The following is a 17,418-nucleotide window of genomic DNA, read 5'->3' on the forward strand; positions in this document are numbered from 1 at the left end:
CAAAATTCTTTTATATTGGGTTTTGTTTGACAAACAAAATAAACGTTATCGACATTATATCAATTATTTAAATCTTGTTTGCTTCTGCCTTGGAATTAACTCACAATCACAGAAAGCAGCCATTTTGAAAACTGTTATTAACATTGGCCCGGAATGCACTGGCTACACAATTAGATGGTGAGGAGGGAATGTGGGGAATGCTGTGATATCTAGGAAGTACAAAATGGAAAGTGAAAATAAGTGCTGGCCCTGCCTCTTTACCAAAGTCATTGAGGTGGGGAATGCAATATGATTGACAGCTAGGGTTGCCACCTTTTCTGGAAAAAAATACCGACCTTCCTATATATTTATCTTTTTTCCCTATTAATAACATTGGGATCAACCATCATTTTTACCGGCCAGGCTAGTAAAATATCGGCCAGGTGGCAACCCTTATTGACAGCTGAGATTTTTTAAATAACCTTATTACAGGCACGGATGTTTTAATAAAATAATTTTCTTACCTTCAGGCCCAGCACATCCATTACATGTATAATATTTATAACAATGTATAATTATATTAGACCAAGCATATGAATTAAGTGAGCTTCAAGCTGACTTCTAAAACAAGTGTAGCATCTAAAAGGATAGTGTTACTTGCTATCGACTATCTTGCTTGTACCCTGTGCATAAATAAGCCAATTTACACAACCTAATGTTAGTAAAAGCAAAGTATTAAAGTGATACTGACACTCAAAAACAACTTTTTTAAATAAGAATGTACTTTGAAAGTTACCTCTAGGTCATGTTGATGATTTTTTGCTGAGAGGTTTGTTTATCCAAGTTATTATTAGTTGAAGTTCCTAAACCTGACTGTTTTGCCATCCTGACTGTCCCATCTCAGCCTGTCAGTTAAAGTTTCTAATGCTAACGGACTCCTGCTGCACAAATATGGCAGCCCCCTCATACAGGAACATGAGGCATCAGACAGGTATTGTAAAAGCGTTTTGCAAATACTTTGTGGCAAAGTTATAAGTAGCTTTCAAAGGCAATATTATGATAGATGTAAAAAAGAATTTAATTTCTGGTGTCAGCATCTCTTTAAACCGAACGTAGCATCTCAGATCACTCCAACTATTAATTCTACAAGATCCGGCTTTTTAATAGCACGGGGTAAACAAAGTGTTTAGGTTTGTGTGATGTAAAGTGACGGCTGAGATAACTTCTTTTTTTTTTGTATTAGTTCCTCAATCAACTCATACTGCCGTCCCTGCTTCCTTGAGACTTGCAGAACGCTTTAGTACACAAGGTCGGGAAATTTACTGTAAAATAAACTTGCCTAAGAAGTTCAAATCACACAGGTGCCTACAGGGCAAACTTTTAACTGCAAAGTACTTTAACCATTCTATAGGAATTCTTCTTCCACGGGCAGTGAGCCCACTCTGTCTTGTCATGTCAGGTATCTCAGAAAGTCTCTCCTTTGAGACTGCTGTCAGTATCTTACCAATGATTTGCTAGATTGGAGAGGGAAAGAAAAAGGTTGAACTCACCTTTAGTAGCTGTGGACGCGACAGGAAATATTCATACATGTCAAAGAAAAGAAAAAGGGTAGAAAATTTTAAAATTCATGAACCGACTATTTTCCATCTCTCAAATGATACAGAAACAATATTGTTATAAAGCCAGAGAGAAATCTTAGCAGCACACACTACCACCTGGAGATCCAATGCATAGCTAAAGAAGCAGTTCATGTTCATGGGGAACATATCCTGCCATGAAGTGTTTTATCTGCATAGTAAAAGAACATTTTAAAACAGCTGAATCAGACTTCAATGCAGTTTGCAGGTGTGACGTCCCTGGGAGTCATATAAATGACTGCAATAATCGCTTCTGGAAAGCAGATATGATGTGTATGGCATATAAAACCCAACAGCCGCCCAGTTGCTTTACTTATAAACTGTAAAGGATTTTATTTATTAGAGTTTATATTTCATGAATTGTTAAAAAACTCAAAAAACAGGGACAGCAATTGGCAGCAAATAGCTACTAATTTCTAAAATGGATCTTGGGTTGCAAAGATGAATTAGAGTAGATTGACTTCAATTGAGTTCAATGACTTAGGCTCATGATACATAATTTTTGCTATTGTTTTCCAACTTAGTTTTTCAGAACCATTAAGTGAGAAGGAGACAGAGGTAATCTTCGTGTTCAACAAACACTTTGGGGCCTATTTATTAAGCCTCGATTTTTTATGGTTGAGTTTTTTAGGGCGAAAACTAGAATTTTTACAGGGCGACAACTAGAATTTTTAGAGATTTATTATGCTCCAAAGCTGCTAAATATCTGAAAATACTCCAACTAAAACCTGTCGCAGTCATGTCAAAGTTAATGGCAGATGTCTCTTTTACAATTTGATAGGTTTCAGGCTTGTTTTCATTTAATAATCCAAAATAGTTGAGGTTTTTGAGCATCAAATCGAAAAAGTTGCACAATTCAATTCTGTTGAAAAAAATTTCTGTACTGATCAGAATTTTTGATAAATTGACCCCTTGTATGTTGCTCCCCATGGCCTTAAAGCAGGTGCTTATTTTTGTATTTCAGGCTTGGAGGTGAAATTTGGTTGAATAAAAACTAGGTGTACTGCCAAACAGAGGGTCCTGTAGATTGCTAATCTTAATAGAGTCTACTAAATGGTCAATCACAGCACTTATTTGGTACCTCCAGGAACATTTGTCATGTTTGTGTTGCTCCCCAACTCCTTTTACATTTGAATGTTGCTCACAGGTAGAAAAGGTTGGGGACCCCTGCCTTAGAAGGCTTAACTGAGCCTCCTGCAGAATGTGGCGAGATATGTGAACTTTTATAGACCTCCCTTCCTTCCTGATGTCAGTCTGTTAACTCTAGCTTCATATGTACAGTTGGCGTTCCCAATTATTGTTAAATGTTGTAAAAAACCAACAGAAATAAGGCAATGTTTAGGCAATACCCAATTAAAGTGGTGTGTGTGTGCCATTAGGCAGCCATTTTCCTTTTCACTAAAACGCATTTTCACATTTTGATCATTAAAGTTCTGACTGGTGAAATAAAACCAGAGAGGAATCAGGCTAGGAATGCCATATTGCACATTTTGCACTTATGGTTCCAGCAAAGATGTAGAACAAACCCAATGCTAACTTCTGTGAACTTAACAACCTTAGGGTGGGACACACTAGACTATAGTTATACAGGTATGTTATCCCTTATTCAGAAACCTATTATCCAGAAAGCTCCCAATTAAGGGAAGTCTATCTCACATGGACTCCATTATGAGCAGATATAGTGAAACCTCTATTTTACAAATCCAGATTTTAAGTTTTCCCTCATTTTTTTTGTGGTCCCTCCGATATATAATGCATAATGTATTTCCCTGATTTCACATTTTCCCAGAATCTTGCTGAAAAAGGCCGAATCCTGGCCGAATCCCGAACCGAATCCTGGATTCGGTGCATCCCTAATTTTTTCCAGGTCCCCCGAAAAATGTAATTTCTGTAAAACTGTAATTCTAATTCTTAAAAATTCTCTGTATCATTATAACAATACTTTTGATAGTAGCATGGAGTAGCATGGGATGGAGTGAGGGCATTACTTATATGCAGCCCATCAGTTAAGAACCAAACACTTATGACACAGTACAAACTAAGTTGACAAACAGAGCTGAGGAGTAAAACACAAAGGAAATACACTGTATCTTGGCTCACTCACACTTGGTTTGTGAAGAAAAAGTGAGGGTTATTTTTGCAAACAGATCTTGTTTTTCATAACGGTCTTCTTTTGCCCGAGTCCAAAAAGATTTCTCAGAGAGCTCGGTAGGAGTGATCTGGAAAAGTAATTACATATTACTTTGATGGGACAAGTGCAGGCTACCAGATCTCAGCACCATTTAAAGTTTCACCAAATGAACAAGTGGTAAAAAAAGAAATTCTCTGGATTAAAGGGAGCACAAAGGATTAGGGGAGTTTAGAAAATGTGTGCATGTAATTTCCAGGAATATAGCTTTGTAAAGCTCACAGGAGCACAGCAAAGCAAGATATTAACCACGAAAACTAAAACGGAAATGACTGAGAATTTTGCACTTCTCACACTTAGTTGTAAAGGGTTTTATGGAGGGCAAGGGTATGATAAGGATTTCACAGATATGCACATTCATTATCTTTGTCCCCGTTCTTAAAATATATAAATAAAATAGAACAGAGGGAACATGCAATTTAAATGACAAAAAGAAAACCGTCCTTTTTATGGCAAGGTAATAATCCAATGCTTGCATATTTTAAATTAAATGTGATTATTATAATGTGTGTTGCCATGGAGATGACTCCAAAATGTGTTCTACAAGGCAGAGGGCATAAAACATTAAATAAACAATAAAAAAAAATGAAAGTAAGTGAAATTAATCAGAGCTTCAGGCAGAAAACAAAGGCAAGCACTGGAACTCCTCTGATGTTAGTCAATTTTATATACTTAGAACTAGACTACAAAGTGAGAGAAGCATATTCATATCTTGTGGATGACACTTTAAACCTGGATTGTTTGCCCTGTATAACATATATTATGCAGGTAGTGATTGAAATAGTTAAAGGGATTCTGTCATGATTTTTATCCTTTTTATCTCTAAATTACACTGTTTACACTGCAAATAATTCACTTTACCATGTAAAATTTCCTTACTAACCGAAAAAGGTGTAAATTTTTTTAGTTGTAATATTGGTGTGTAGGCGCTATCACAGGTCATTTTGTCTGGTCATTTGCTTTCAAAAAGAGCCAGTGCTGCACTATGGAACTGCTTTCTGACAGGCTATTGTTTCTCCTACTCAATCTAACTGTAGGTGTTGCAGTGGGACAAGGATTTTTACTATTGAGTGCTGTTCTTAAGCTGGCCATAGATGCAAAGATCTGACTGTTCGAAACCTCAAACGATCGGACTTATCAATCTCCCGACCTGCCACTAACCATTCAGATCAAATTAAGTAGTAAAAGAACAGATCAGCCAATGTTCTGCCCTGAAAAATCTGAAAGCTGGAAAATCTGAAAATAGTCCGATCGGCAATACATGCAGAGATATAACCGGCAGCCAACAGAACTCTTTTAACCTATCCAATCGACCAAACCACCGTATCTCTGCGGGACGAAAAATGTCGGGGTCCACACACGGTCCCAAAATCGTACGAATAGAGGACTCGTAAATTGGATCTTTGCGTCTATGGCCAGCTTTAGATCTACCAGTGAACTGTTATCTAGTGTTAGGGAGCTGCTATATGGTTACCTTCCTATTGTTTTGTTGTTAGGCTGCTGGGGGGAAAGGGAAGTGATAGCTCTCAAATTTGCTGTACAGCAGTAAAGAGTGACTGAAGTTTATCAGAGCACAAGTCACATGACTGGGGGTACCTGGGAAACTGATGATATGTTTAGCCCCATGTCAGATTTCAAAATTAAATATAAAAAAATCAGTTTGCTCTTTTGAAAAATGGATTTCAGAGCAGGTCTGCTGGAGCAGCACTAACGGATTCATTTTGGGGAAAAAAAAACGTTTTCCCATGACAGTATCCCTTTAAGAAAAAGTGGTCTATAAGCCCCACCAAGATATATCTTTAAAAGAAAAGAAAATTGATTGTATATCAAAACACTTACCTTTGACCAGTTGGGTCTCTTCAGTTGGACCTCTGGTTTATAAACTTTCTTAGGAGCCAAGCCAAATGGTAAGGGTGCTGGTGCCCCCCAGCCTCCAAGTCCTGGTGGTGGAGGAACACCACCTCCAAATCCAGGAGGTGGAGGTGGAACACCAGGGCCACCAGGAAATGGAGGTGGAGGTGGAGCTCCTGGAAATAGGGGGGGAGGAGGAGGAATTCCAGGGCCACCTGGAAATGGTGGTGGGGGAGGTATACCAGTGCCACCTGGAAGTGGAGGAGGTGGAGGAATGCCAACACCACCTGGAAGTGGGGGAGGTGGAGGAATACCAAAGCCACCTGGAAGAGGGGGAGGTGGAGGAATACCAGTGCCACCTGGAAGTGGGGGAGGTGGAGGAATAAAAGTTCCACCTGGGAGTGGGGGAGGTGGAGGAATACCAATGGCACCTGGAAGTGGAGGAGGTGGAGGAATACCAATGGCACCTGGAAGTGGTGGTGGGGGTGGAATACCAATTGCACCTGGAAGTGGTGGTGGGGGTGGAATACCAATTGCACCTGGAAGTGGTGGTGGGGGAGGGGGAAGATTAGCAGCTCCACCCTTACTGAAAGGAGGAAGTGGAGGAGCTGGTGGCACATTTTCAGAGGTAGAAGGTACAGGGATTAAAACAGCAGACGTGGACATTGTTGCCATTTCTTTTTTGGTAACTTCAAGTTCATTTGACAATTTTTCAACCTGCAGAAAGACAGCAATGCTATAATCAGTAACATTTAACCACTACCTAGGAGAGTTTCTACCTGAGAGAGACAACTGCATTGACAAGTTTTCAATAGACTGTATTCTACAGCCAATTACAATACCTATATATTTTTTAGCCTTGGTAAACACTATAATTCAACCCAATAAAGGCAAGTTTAGTACATTTTTATAAATAAATAGAGGCCATTTGGATGTTAACTATCTTTTTACTTAAAAAACAATCCCTTTCTTGATTACGAGTGAAAACATCGCAATGAGCCATTTGGGAAAGGATGGGCATTAGCTGTAGCAACTCAAGCAAAATATTAGAAGCATCTTTGCGAAGTAGGTTGCAACCTAAGAATTTTGCCAAAGACACTGAAGTGTTTTTGAGAAAACTCAGCAACTTCAGCTGCTTGACTTATCCCTGTCTAGATCCTTAGTACAAAACATTATCTTGGGGAATTGACTTGGGCTACAGAGATCACGAAGGGCTTCCCAAAGCAAACATAGGACAAAAATCTGGTGGTAAGCAACATACAATACCAGGGTCACCATCAGTTATCAGAGTCTCCCATACAATAAAGTTAGCAAGACCCCTCTCCCCTTAAGGGGGCCAAATTATTAGCCCACAGGTAGAAAAGTGAAAGGAGGGGGGGGGGGCTAATCAGATCATCTATGCGTGGAAAAGACCCTGTACGTGTATAGGATCCGTTATCCAGAAAGCTCAGAATTACGGAAAAGCAATCTCCCATAGACTTTATTATAACCAATTAATTCTAAGTGATTTGCTTTTTCTCTGTAGTTATGGAATGGTACCTTGTACTTGATCCCAACTAAGATATAACAAATCCCAGTTGCATACCTCCCAACTGTCCTGTTTTTAGAGGGACAGTCCCTCTTTTGAAAGCTCAAGCCTCAGTCCCTCCTTTGTATTGGAAAGTCCCGTTTTTGTCTTCACTGAACAGCCAGAAAAAGAAAGAAAGTTTCTAACTTAATTGGTTTTGGCAGAGAGCCCAGAACAGCCTCAGCTTCATACAAGATTTTTTTTTTTTTTTAGCAATTTAGAGATAAGCAAATAAGTAATTTTAACAATATAAGATAACAGGTCCCTTGGGAAAAGTTAGAGGGCAATTCACCCTCATTAGCAAAAGTGTAATTACTGAAAAAAAAACAGAAATATGTTCAAACTTTCATAACCTGCCAAATTTTGTAAAATTAACAAGCTAATTAATGGGTGTGGCCACAAAAATGGGTGTGGTCAACAAATTTTCAGCTGCAACTTTTTTGTCCCTCTTTTTATTTCCAAAATGTTGGGAGGTATGCAATTGGATGCAAAGAAATCCTATTAGGTTTAATAAATGTGTAAATGATTTTTTAGTAGACAAAGTATGGAGATCGGAATTACGGAAAGATCCCTTATCTGGGAAACCTCAAGTCCCGAGCATTCTGGATAACAGGTTCCATACCTGTATAAGGAAGTTATTCTTGTCTGTAGGCAAAGGAAAAGACAATAAAAGCAGCAGCTACAACCTTATAAATGAGCCAGATTTCAGTTTAATACAGGAAGGGTATTGTTTGGGTTTACTCTTGCCATGTTCTAAAGAGACAGTCTAAATTATAAGTATATATGCAATGTTCTTCTTGCAGATCAGCCATAAATTCATTAACATTTTCAGATATCACGCAGGCTCCCTGAGCCAAACCATTACATCCACATTTCCGAGTAGGAGTTAAGAGGGATTTTTATCTTTAAAAGCGATGCGCATTTACGGTCATTTTCCACAACCCAACTTCACATTTTTGAATGTTAGATTTCACATTCCAACTGTCTGAAATTGAGACAGCGAGGACATAATCTGTAAAAATACAGCGTCTCTAATTTATGCACATGCCGGAATACACAGAGAAACAGAAAATTAACTTCCTTCCTAATTTGCGTCACTCTGCTTGGTGCGCACAGAAGTTTTGAGCCAGTTCCAACAATTATTAAACTTTTATGAAATTCTAATAGCGACATTTTTCTCCTTGGAATCTAAAATTATGTTTTGGAGTGATTTATGCTTCAAAAATATTTTGCACAAAGTGTAACTGCCTATTTCTTTTGTAATTATAACTCTCCCTTCCAGACGGTATCTTTTAAGTAGTTGGAACGAGTTGATTTCCATTTCCAACTAATTTTTTCCCCATCACTGACAGAAGTGTAGAAAAAAAAAAAAAAGATGCAATAATAAAAAGAACTAATCCAAAGGCCTGACAATGTACAGCTCAAATGTATTCATTAGGTTTCTCTATTATTGCGGTGTCTAAATTTCATGTTCTAGCTCTACAGCTCTTGGGCAGCACCCATTGTGTTTAACATAAATATATGTACTGCATTTAAAAACTTCCTTTTGCAGACAGAGATAATCTGTGCAGGTGGATTGGTTTTTTTTTACCCTCAACTTGGAATTTAATTGCAACTTTGATGCTGTGACAGAATACATTAATTTTGAGCATATATTATATACAGTACAGGTATGGGATCCGTTATCCCAAAACCCGTTATCCAGAAAGCTCAGAATTACGGAAAGGCAGTCTCCCATAGACTCCATTTTATCCAAATAAACCCACGTTTTTTAAAAATATTTCCTTTTTCTCTGTAATTATAAAATAGTACATTGTACTTGATCCCAACGAAGATATAATTAATCCTAATTGAAAACAAACCAAGCCTATTGGGTTTATTTAATGTTTACACAATCTTGTAGTAGACGGGCTAGGGCCACACGGGGGCCAAAAACCGCTCACTGAAATTCGCTGCCAGAATGCAGCACAACTTGCTGGCAGTAATATCCTATCTTTTCCGCATTCAGAAATATTGAATCGGAAGCGCACAAACAGACCAGCAGATTCCGGCTCAAATGCAGAGATTTGCGTTTCTTCGCCGAAATCCACTGGGAAACGGGCAGCGGATTTCACCAAGCGGTTTTTGGTCAACGTGTAGCCCTAGCCAAAAGGTATGAAGATCCAAATTACAGAAAGAACTGTTATCCAGAAAACCTGATATACCGAGCATTGTGTATATCAGGCCCCATACCGTTACTAGTAAATATTACCCTTTGGCTGAATAGACAATATGTTGTGAATATATAACTGGGCCCTTTTTTATTTATTCATTCTTTTTGTCCCCCTTACATTCTGCTGCAATGGGCTTTTCCATTTCCCTGGCCATGCCCCAATCACACCCAATACTACTGCTTCCCCTCTTCTCCCCCCATCCTCTCACAGACCTGACACAGACCTAATCAACCTTATTTAGCTATAGGACTTGCAATCTGTGGAGTCTGGAAGATGACAGAGGGGCTGCTGTAAGTTGGCAGTCATTATTTAGTTGGTTGGTGGGGGGGCTATTTGGGCCTCTGTGTACTTGAAATGCCACGGCAGTCTAGATCTGTTTAGGTAAACTAAAGCTTGTAAACACACACGTGGTGGGCATTTTGCGATGTGAAATAACTGGTTTCTTGTATGGCCTTCATATCTTCTAGTCTGGCTGCAATGGCAGACGCCTCTATTATCAAACAGCAAGTGTTAAGCACATGGCTGACGTCCGTGTTGAATCTGCAGGACCGCGTGAGTGTTTTCCCACCAGCGATTTGACTTGCTATAATACAACCTGGCCAAAAACCAAGAACTGTAACTTAATATACAATCTCCTGTTATCCGGACAGCGGTTCCATTTTTCTCAGCATTTATCAAATGTTTCCAAACATAAAATGTAATTACAACTAACCCAACTATTAACTGAGATTAAGACCATGACCTTGGTCCTTCCATTAAGTCTTACATAAGAGTTACCTTCTCTTCAAGCTGGGTAAGTTCAGTCTCTAGTTTTTGCTTGTCGGCCGTGATTTGTTGCTTCTCTGAATCCAAAGTTTCTTTCTCCCCCTGCAGCTCTGTTATTTTCAGCTCAAAGTCACTCTCTTTGGCTTTCATTTCCACCTGGAGTTCATGGCGTGCGGTGAGCTCTAGATCCAACTGTGCAAAACAGAAAGGCAGATTAGTAAAAACCCTGTAAGAAGCTGAAGGAACACAGTGAAAAAAGTAAATTTAGCATGGAAAAACAGTTACATTGTCTGCTGTAATGCAAGGTAATAAAAACACAACAAACTGATGGGAAAAGGTTGATGGTCTCAGAATATTTCATGGCAAAACAAAGATTTTAACAATTAACACCTGTTTAATCCTCAGCATTTAACAGACTAAGGGCTGTTACACACATCCGTTTTCTCCTGCGCTCCCCTGCGTTGCGCTTTCTTCCGTTCAGCCAAAGGGGAGCGCAAGAGTAGACGCAATCAATTATTGTGAAGGGGCTGTACTCACACAGCCGCATGTAAGCGGCAAACGCAGGTGGGACACGGCATGTTGCATTTCAAGTCAGCTCGTCGCATACATGCGTCTGTGTGAGTGAAGTCCCCTTCGCAATAATGGAGTGCGTCTACTCTTGTGCTCCCGTGCAGCTGAACGGAAGAAAGCGCAACGCAGGGGAGCGCAGGAGAATACGACCGTGTGCAAGAGCCCTTATTAACATGCTTCTGGTCAGTCACAATCAGTGCATCCCAGCAACTTGCATTTATTACATGTCCCAGGTTTTCCAGTAATATGAGAAGGTAATATAAATATAAATGAGCACTGCAAATCTATATATTGAGGGGATCCAGAACTGAAATATAATAAAGTGAAGCTAACAAGTAGATTAAATAACCTAAACTACTGATAACATAGGAAGGTGGAACAATTATATATACACACATGTATACATAATTTATTTTTATTTATTTTTTTAAATTTGAATGACTGGAGCCTAAATGCTACTGTGACATTTAGAGCATGTAATTAATGTAATATGGTTTTTCCTAATGGCATTCTATGCAGTGTTGCACATTTGGTAGGAAACACATTTATTTAGAGAATGCAATAAGCAAACAGAAAGAAAACAATTTGGGCAGTACATGTGAAACACTCCGATGGCCCTTCTAATTACATCCCAGTCACAACTTCAATTATCCACTATCAGCCTGGGGCATGGAGGTCACCCTATCAGCAGTATCACGCTTGGGAATGAAATTTCCTGGGTGAGGCCACCCGACAGCTCGACCACGGCACTATCTCTTCTCACGCTGACAGCTAAATTATTTTTTGAAATTGAAAAAGTAAACATGGGAGCTCTGTGCTGCAGATAAGGGTCAAAAATTCTGAGCTGCCAAACTAATAAACACTGCCGCTTCAAACCTCACCAAGTGAGGGGAAAAAAAAATAACTGAATAAACCAAAGATTATAAGGTAAAGTTGCTCAGGGCGGAACTGAACTACAGAATCAGTGAGCTGCCTGGCTGTGCAGAGGCTACTGTCAGCCAGCAACATGCCAGCACTATGAATTTCTGAGATCTTTATACAGGTATGGGACCCATTATTCAGAATGCTCGGGACTTGGGTTTTTTTTTTGGATCTTTCCGTAATTTGGATCTTCATACCTTAAGTCTACTAGAAAATCATGTAAACCCAATAGGCTGGTTATGCTCCCAATAAGGATTAATTATATCTTAGCTTGGATCAAGTACAAGCTACTGTTTTATTATTACAGAGAAAAAAGAAAATTTGGAATATTTGCATAAAATGGAGACGGCCTTCCCACAATTCGGAAATTTTCTGGATACTGGGTTTCCGGATAACGGATCCCATACCTGTATATATTGTTTTGTTCTTTTTTTTTCAAGTCCTGCTGACCAGCATGAGGTGCCTTAGAGATAATATAGCTTCTAACACAAAGCACCTTTAAAGGGCATATTTTACACTATTTTTGTGTCAATTCTCTTTGTGTCCATTCTGATAACCAGAGGTGCAAGATCACCAACAGGTATCTTGTGACAGCCCAGGGATAGACACAGCAGAAAAAAGTGAATCCATTAGTATCCACTAGTCACTTATCAGTGTATTTCTTTAATAACAGAGACAGTTCCCCTTTAAAAGCAAAATTGTGTACGTTAAGCCTCTCATATTTAATTCTCATAAATCTTACATCCTGCGGCTACTTTTGGGGAAAGAGATATTTAATAAAACGCAGATGCAATGACATATCCCTTAAAATTAAATTAATTAAGCGGTTTGCCAACATGTAAAAGCAGTAGGAGAAGTCACATGATAGAGTGTCAGCTCCAAAAGCGGAAAATATAATCTCCTTGCCGTTTACCTTTTTCACTAGATCCCGTGCTTTTGCCTCGCTTGTTTCTACTTTCTTTTTGTCGATTAGATGATCTGCAAGCAATTAAAAAAAGTAACGATATTACAAAAAAAATGTCAGAGCTATGAAAATTATCCAATTAACAACAAAGCAATTTTCTTGTTCATTAGGTATATGACCCAATCAGCATGGCTCATTTTACTGCACAATTACAACTAATGTTTATAAAAGTTATAATTTGCCAAGTACAAAAAAAGCACACAGTGAAAATAATTTTTCCCCAGAAGAATTATTAGACACAGAGCAATTAGAATCGTTATACATGTATGGGACCTGTTATCCTGGGGTTTTCTGGATAATGGATCTTTCCGTAATTTGGATCTTCATACCTTAAATCTACTAGAAAATCATGTAAACAATGAACCCTATAGACTGGTTTTAGTTCCAATAAGAATTAATTGTACAAGGTACTGTTTTATTATAATACAGAGAAAAAGGAAACAATCTTTTAAAATTTGGATTATTTGATTATAATCGAGTCTATGGGAAACAGCCTTTCCGTAATTTGGAGCATTCTGGATAATGAGTTTGCGGATAACGGATCCCACACCTGTAATATTTATTTCTGTGTGCTATATAGACTGTGGGTACAAGGCAACAAACATCTTTGTTGCAATGGGAGAGACTTCATGGAGGCTCGGGATATGTACAGTACAGTTTTTCAGTGATTATACAGCTCCTGAATATAATTCTTGAACCCAGGAGCTGTTTGATTTTAATTTCTTAGCAGTGACTGGCAATTTCTGCAGCAGGACTTGTGTTATTATCTACATATAGTAAGATCACTTGCAACTTCTGCAGCCGTCACGTCGGAAGCTGGACAGTCTTTGTTAGGCATTGGTATAAGATGTAAGTTCCCAAACCTAACTAAAGGCTTATACATTTTGTGAAAGTGATTATTTATTCCACAGAGCAAAGCAGGCATCAAACCCCACAACAATCAGCGGCTCCCTCTCATGTGAGAAGCAACCAGCCTGTGGTTGAACCTCTTTTTAGTGAAAAAGCTATTAATGGGCATCGATTGTGGAAGCCTATGCTATGATTTTTTTAAGGCATTTCTTCCAAAGATTTTTTTCCACCTCTGTCAATATTTTAAAAGTAATTTTCGGATACTGTGGAAGTAGAAACTCATCTGCTATGTAACTGAAGGCATAGTATATTTATTTGGGGAAGAGATGGGGTTGCAGAATTACACAGACATATGCATCTAATAAATGGCCTGTTAAATGTTCACATTTATTTATGCGGGTGATCCTGACAATATAGAGCTGACCCACCTTACTATAATGTACTACAAACACCTAGTTGTTGTCAGATAGTTCACCAGAAATAATGACTTTTTTCAATTACTTTCTAGTTTCTATGTGTGACCGTTTTTCTAATATTGAAGTGTAAAGTGTAATTTTTTTCACCTTCTAAAGCAGCTCTCGGAGGGGAGTCGCCAACCCTTTAAACTTCTAAATTGATACATTTGTTATCTTTGTCCCCGCTGAGCAGAATCCCTAAGTTTCATTAAAGGGATTCTGTCATGATTTTTATGGTGTCGCTTTTATTTCTAAATTACACTGCAAATGATTAATTCTACCATATAAAATTTCATTCCTAACTCAAGAAGTGTTTTATTTTAGTTGTAATATTGGTGTGGAGGCAGCCATCTCAGGTAACTTTGCCTGGTCATGTGCTTTCAAAAAGAGCCAGTGCTGCAGTATGGAACCGCTTTCTGGCAGGCTTTTGTTTCTCTTACTCAATGTAACTGAAGGAGTCACAGTGTGACATGGATTTTTTCTATTGAGTGCTGTTCTTAGATCTCCCAGGGAGCTTTTATCTTGTGTCAGGGAGCTGCTATCTGGTTACCATCCCATTGTTTTGTTGTTAGGCTTCTGGCGGAGTGAGATCACTCAAATTTGCTGTACAGCAGTAAAAAGAGTGACAAGTCACATGACTGGGGGCACCTGGGAAACTGACAATGTGTCTAACCCATGTCAGATTTCAAAATTAAATATAAAAAAATCAGTTTGCTCTTTTGAAAAATAGATTTCAGAGCAGAAGTCAGCAGCACTATTAACTGATGCATTTTATCCCTTTAAAGGCAGCTGTTAGAATTGATACAATAGTTGTGAATACTCCAGAGATGCTGCTGAAAGATGTATCAACTAAATGTTGCATTTAACAGTTTCGAATCTGCACCGGAATTACTGAGCTGCCAGACTCAGGGACATTTTGTAAAAAAAATTGTAAAAAAGAAAAAATGGAAAGTAATTGAAAAAAGTATTTATTTCTGGGGAACAATCTGAAAACAATTGACTGGAAAAACGTGTTTGGAAGGTGAGCAACCCCTTTAATACATTGAATACAGTTTAACTGGAAATTCCACGGACACTTACCTATCAGATTTTCGATTTCTACGCTTACATGCTTGCATTTGAAGTCTGGATCAGCCCCGTTTTTTTGAAGTATTATCTGTGATATAACTTCATCTATCAGTTTATAGTACTGCGGCCTACAGGAAACAGAGGCAAGATGTTACACGCTGTGGAAAGGTTTTCCTTACATAGTAAAGTAAAGCCCAGCAACTCAGATCTTTATTATAATAATCCAGAAAAAGTAATAAACCTGGCTACTGTTATGTATTTAGAAACTTTTTAAGACCAGGGCAAGTCTTTTTACCATTAACCCTGGGGTTAATGACAGCCATCCAATCACTTTTTAGCTCTGCTTGTCAATAGTTGATATTGAAATATAGGTCAGATAATAATAAAATGGAGACAGCCATATAGTAGTGTTAAAAATAGCTGGTGGTATAATATGCTTAATACACTTTGCACTAGGCTTTATATTTATGTGCTTGGACCCAAAAGATAAAAACAGAAATGTACAAGATGCAAGCACAAATGAAGAGAAAAAAATGTGGTGTTGGGGAGCACCAACCATCAGGTACAGTAGTATATGGTGTGCAAAGCCAAATAGTAATAGTATACAAAAGAAAGAAAAAATTGAAAGAGCTGGCTCTCACTGTTGCACCATCCCATATATGACTTCCGAAATAGTTAGAAGTGTGAAAGTTAAAACATAACTTTTAATCTACAATTAAAATAGATGTCCAGACGAAAATTATTAAAAGAACAGCTAGAAGCAGGACGTTGATTGACTGGTATAGGAGGGTTGTCGCGATTGAGGTTAAGCAAGCCTTTTAATCCCAGCAGACTAGCTACTGGTAAATATTAGTACTACCACCAATTGTGAGTACAAACCCGCGGTTTAATAGGCAGTTTCCAACCCCTTCACCCTCATAGCACACCTCCCATTGTCAAATAACATTCGAGTAGTGCCTTGTTAAAGGTGCTCAGTATTCTACCCAAGGCTCAGCTTCAGGCCCACGGATCAATCCAGCCCACCAACCCCTTCACCCTCGTTAGACACCCTCCCGATCCGTTTAACCAATAAAGTCCCTATCACACGTCCTGCCTAACTGCAGCTAAAAAATATGCGCCTGACGCGCGTTTCACCCGCCAAGTGCGGGCTTTGTCAAAGGCATATGCGAGACCGTCGTTGCACTCCTATAAATAGTTGCGGAACAGCCGTTACAAATTCAAATGGACCAATCAGTATGCGCAGCGTCACAATGGAGAGCATCCGGCCAATGCCGTCTTCTCCCTGCCGTTCTGTGTGAGGTCGCTCTGGAGAGGATTTCCTATAGAGCGATACTGACGTAACCATTTGTAGCATTGAAACAAAGTTTCCATAATGACACCTGGCTGCCAAAGTATCCAAATACTAGTAAATTGATATATCACCATCTGAAATGAAAATTTATTAACACATACTGTTCACTCATAATGGGTTTGGGTTACAATCTTGGTAATAATGATAATGGGTGTTAACCCTTTCATCGCTAGATTAGTAGCAGTTCTGCTCTTAGAAAATTCTAAAGTACAAGATAATAAATTTACACTTATCCTGACAAGTAAGTCTGGACCTAGGTGTAATGATCAAATAATTGAGGCCCTTAAGTGACCACATCCCTAAGAGATATTGTGATAGAAGTTACTATAAAGTATTCTGGATATATTATATGCAGACAAAATGTTAAGCATATTAATTCTAATGCTTGTATTATTGATTATATAAATGTATTCATTGTAATACTAGCATTTAGACCGGAGGGACTTAGTGCGTTCATTAAGAAGATCCACTCACTTTCTTTGGATAGGAGAGCTGTTTCCAGATCCCCCCCCCTAATACCCAGAGATACTCTGGATAGCCCCATTGCTTTAAGGCCCATGCTGGAGTGATCATGATTTTCAAAGAAATGACATTTTGTCTGCATATAATATATCCAGAATACTTTATAGTAACTTCTATCACAATATCTCTTAGGGATGTGGTCACTTAAGGGCCTCAATCGATTTACTAGTATTTGGATACTTTGGCAGCCAGGTGTCATTATGGAAACTTTGTTTCAATGCTACAAATGGTTACGTCAGTATCGCTCTATAGGAAATCCTCTCCAGAGCGACCTCACACAGAACGGCAGGGAGAAGACGGCATTGGCCGGATGCTCTCCATTGTGACGCTGCGCATACTGATTGGTCCATTTGAATTTGTAACGGCTGTTCCGCAGCTATTTATAGGAGTGCAACGACGGTCTCGCATATGCCTTTGACAAAGCCCGCACTTGGCGGGTGAAACGCGCGTCAGGCGCATATTTTTTAGCTGCAGTTAGGCAGGACGTGTGATAGGGACTTTATTGGTTAAACGGATCG

General features: G+C 38.8%; 1 protein-coding gene across 3 annotated transcripts in view; it reads right to left on the minus strand.

The window, feature by feature from the left end:
• diaph1.L (diaphanous related formin 1 L homeolog) overlaps positions 1 to 17,418 on the minus strand; it is a 149,643-nt gene that overhangs the window by 75,610 nt on the left and 56,615 nt on the right. For all 3 annotated transcript variants that reach the window (XM_018252083.2, XM_018252085.2, XM_041586136.1), the window contains 6 exons: positions 15,040 to 15,155; positions 12,605 to 12,669; positions 10,213 to 10,392; positions 5,644 to 6,372; positions 3,721 to 3,835; positions 1,530 to 1,538 (listed from right to left, as the gene is read on the minus strand). In XM_018252083.2, the coding sequence (XP_018107572.1) occupies positions 1,530 to 1,538; positions 3,721 to 3,835; positions 5,644 to 6,372; positions 10,213 to 10,392; positions 12,605 to 12,669; positions 15,040 to 15,155 (1,214 nt within the window). The remainder of the gene's footprint in view (positions 1 to 1,529; positions 1,539 to 3,720; positions 3,836 to 5,643; positions 6,373 to 10,212; positions 10,393 to 12,604; positions 12,670 to 15,039; positions 15,156 to 17,418) is intronic.

The sequence above is a fragment of the Xenopus laevis genome, chromosome 3L (genome assembly GCF_017654675.1).
Source record: "Xenopus laevis strain J_2021 chromosome 3L, Xenopus_laevis_v10.1, whole genome shotgun sequence".
Classification (NCBI taxonomy): domain Eukaryota; kingdom Metazoa; phylum Chordata; class Amphibia; order Anura; family Pipidae; genus Xenopus; species Xenopus laevis.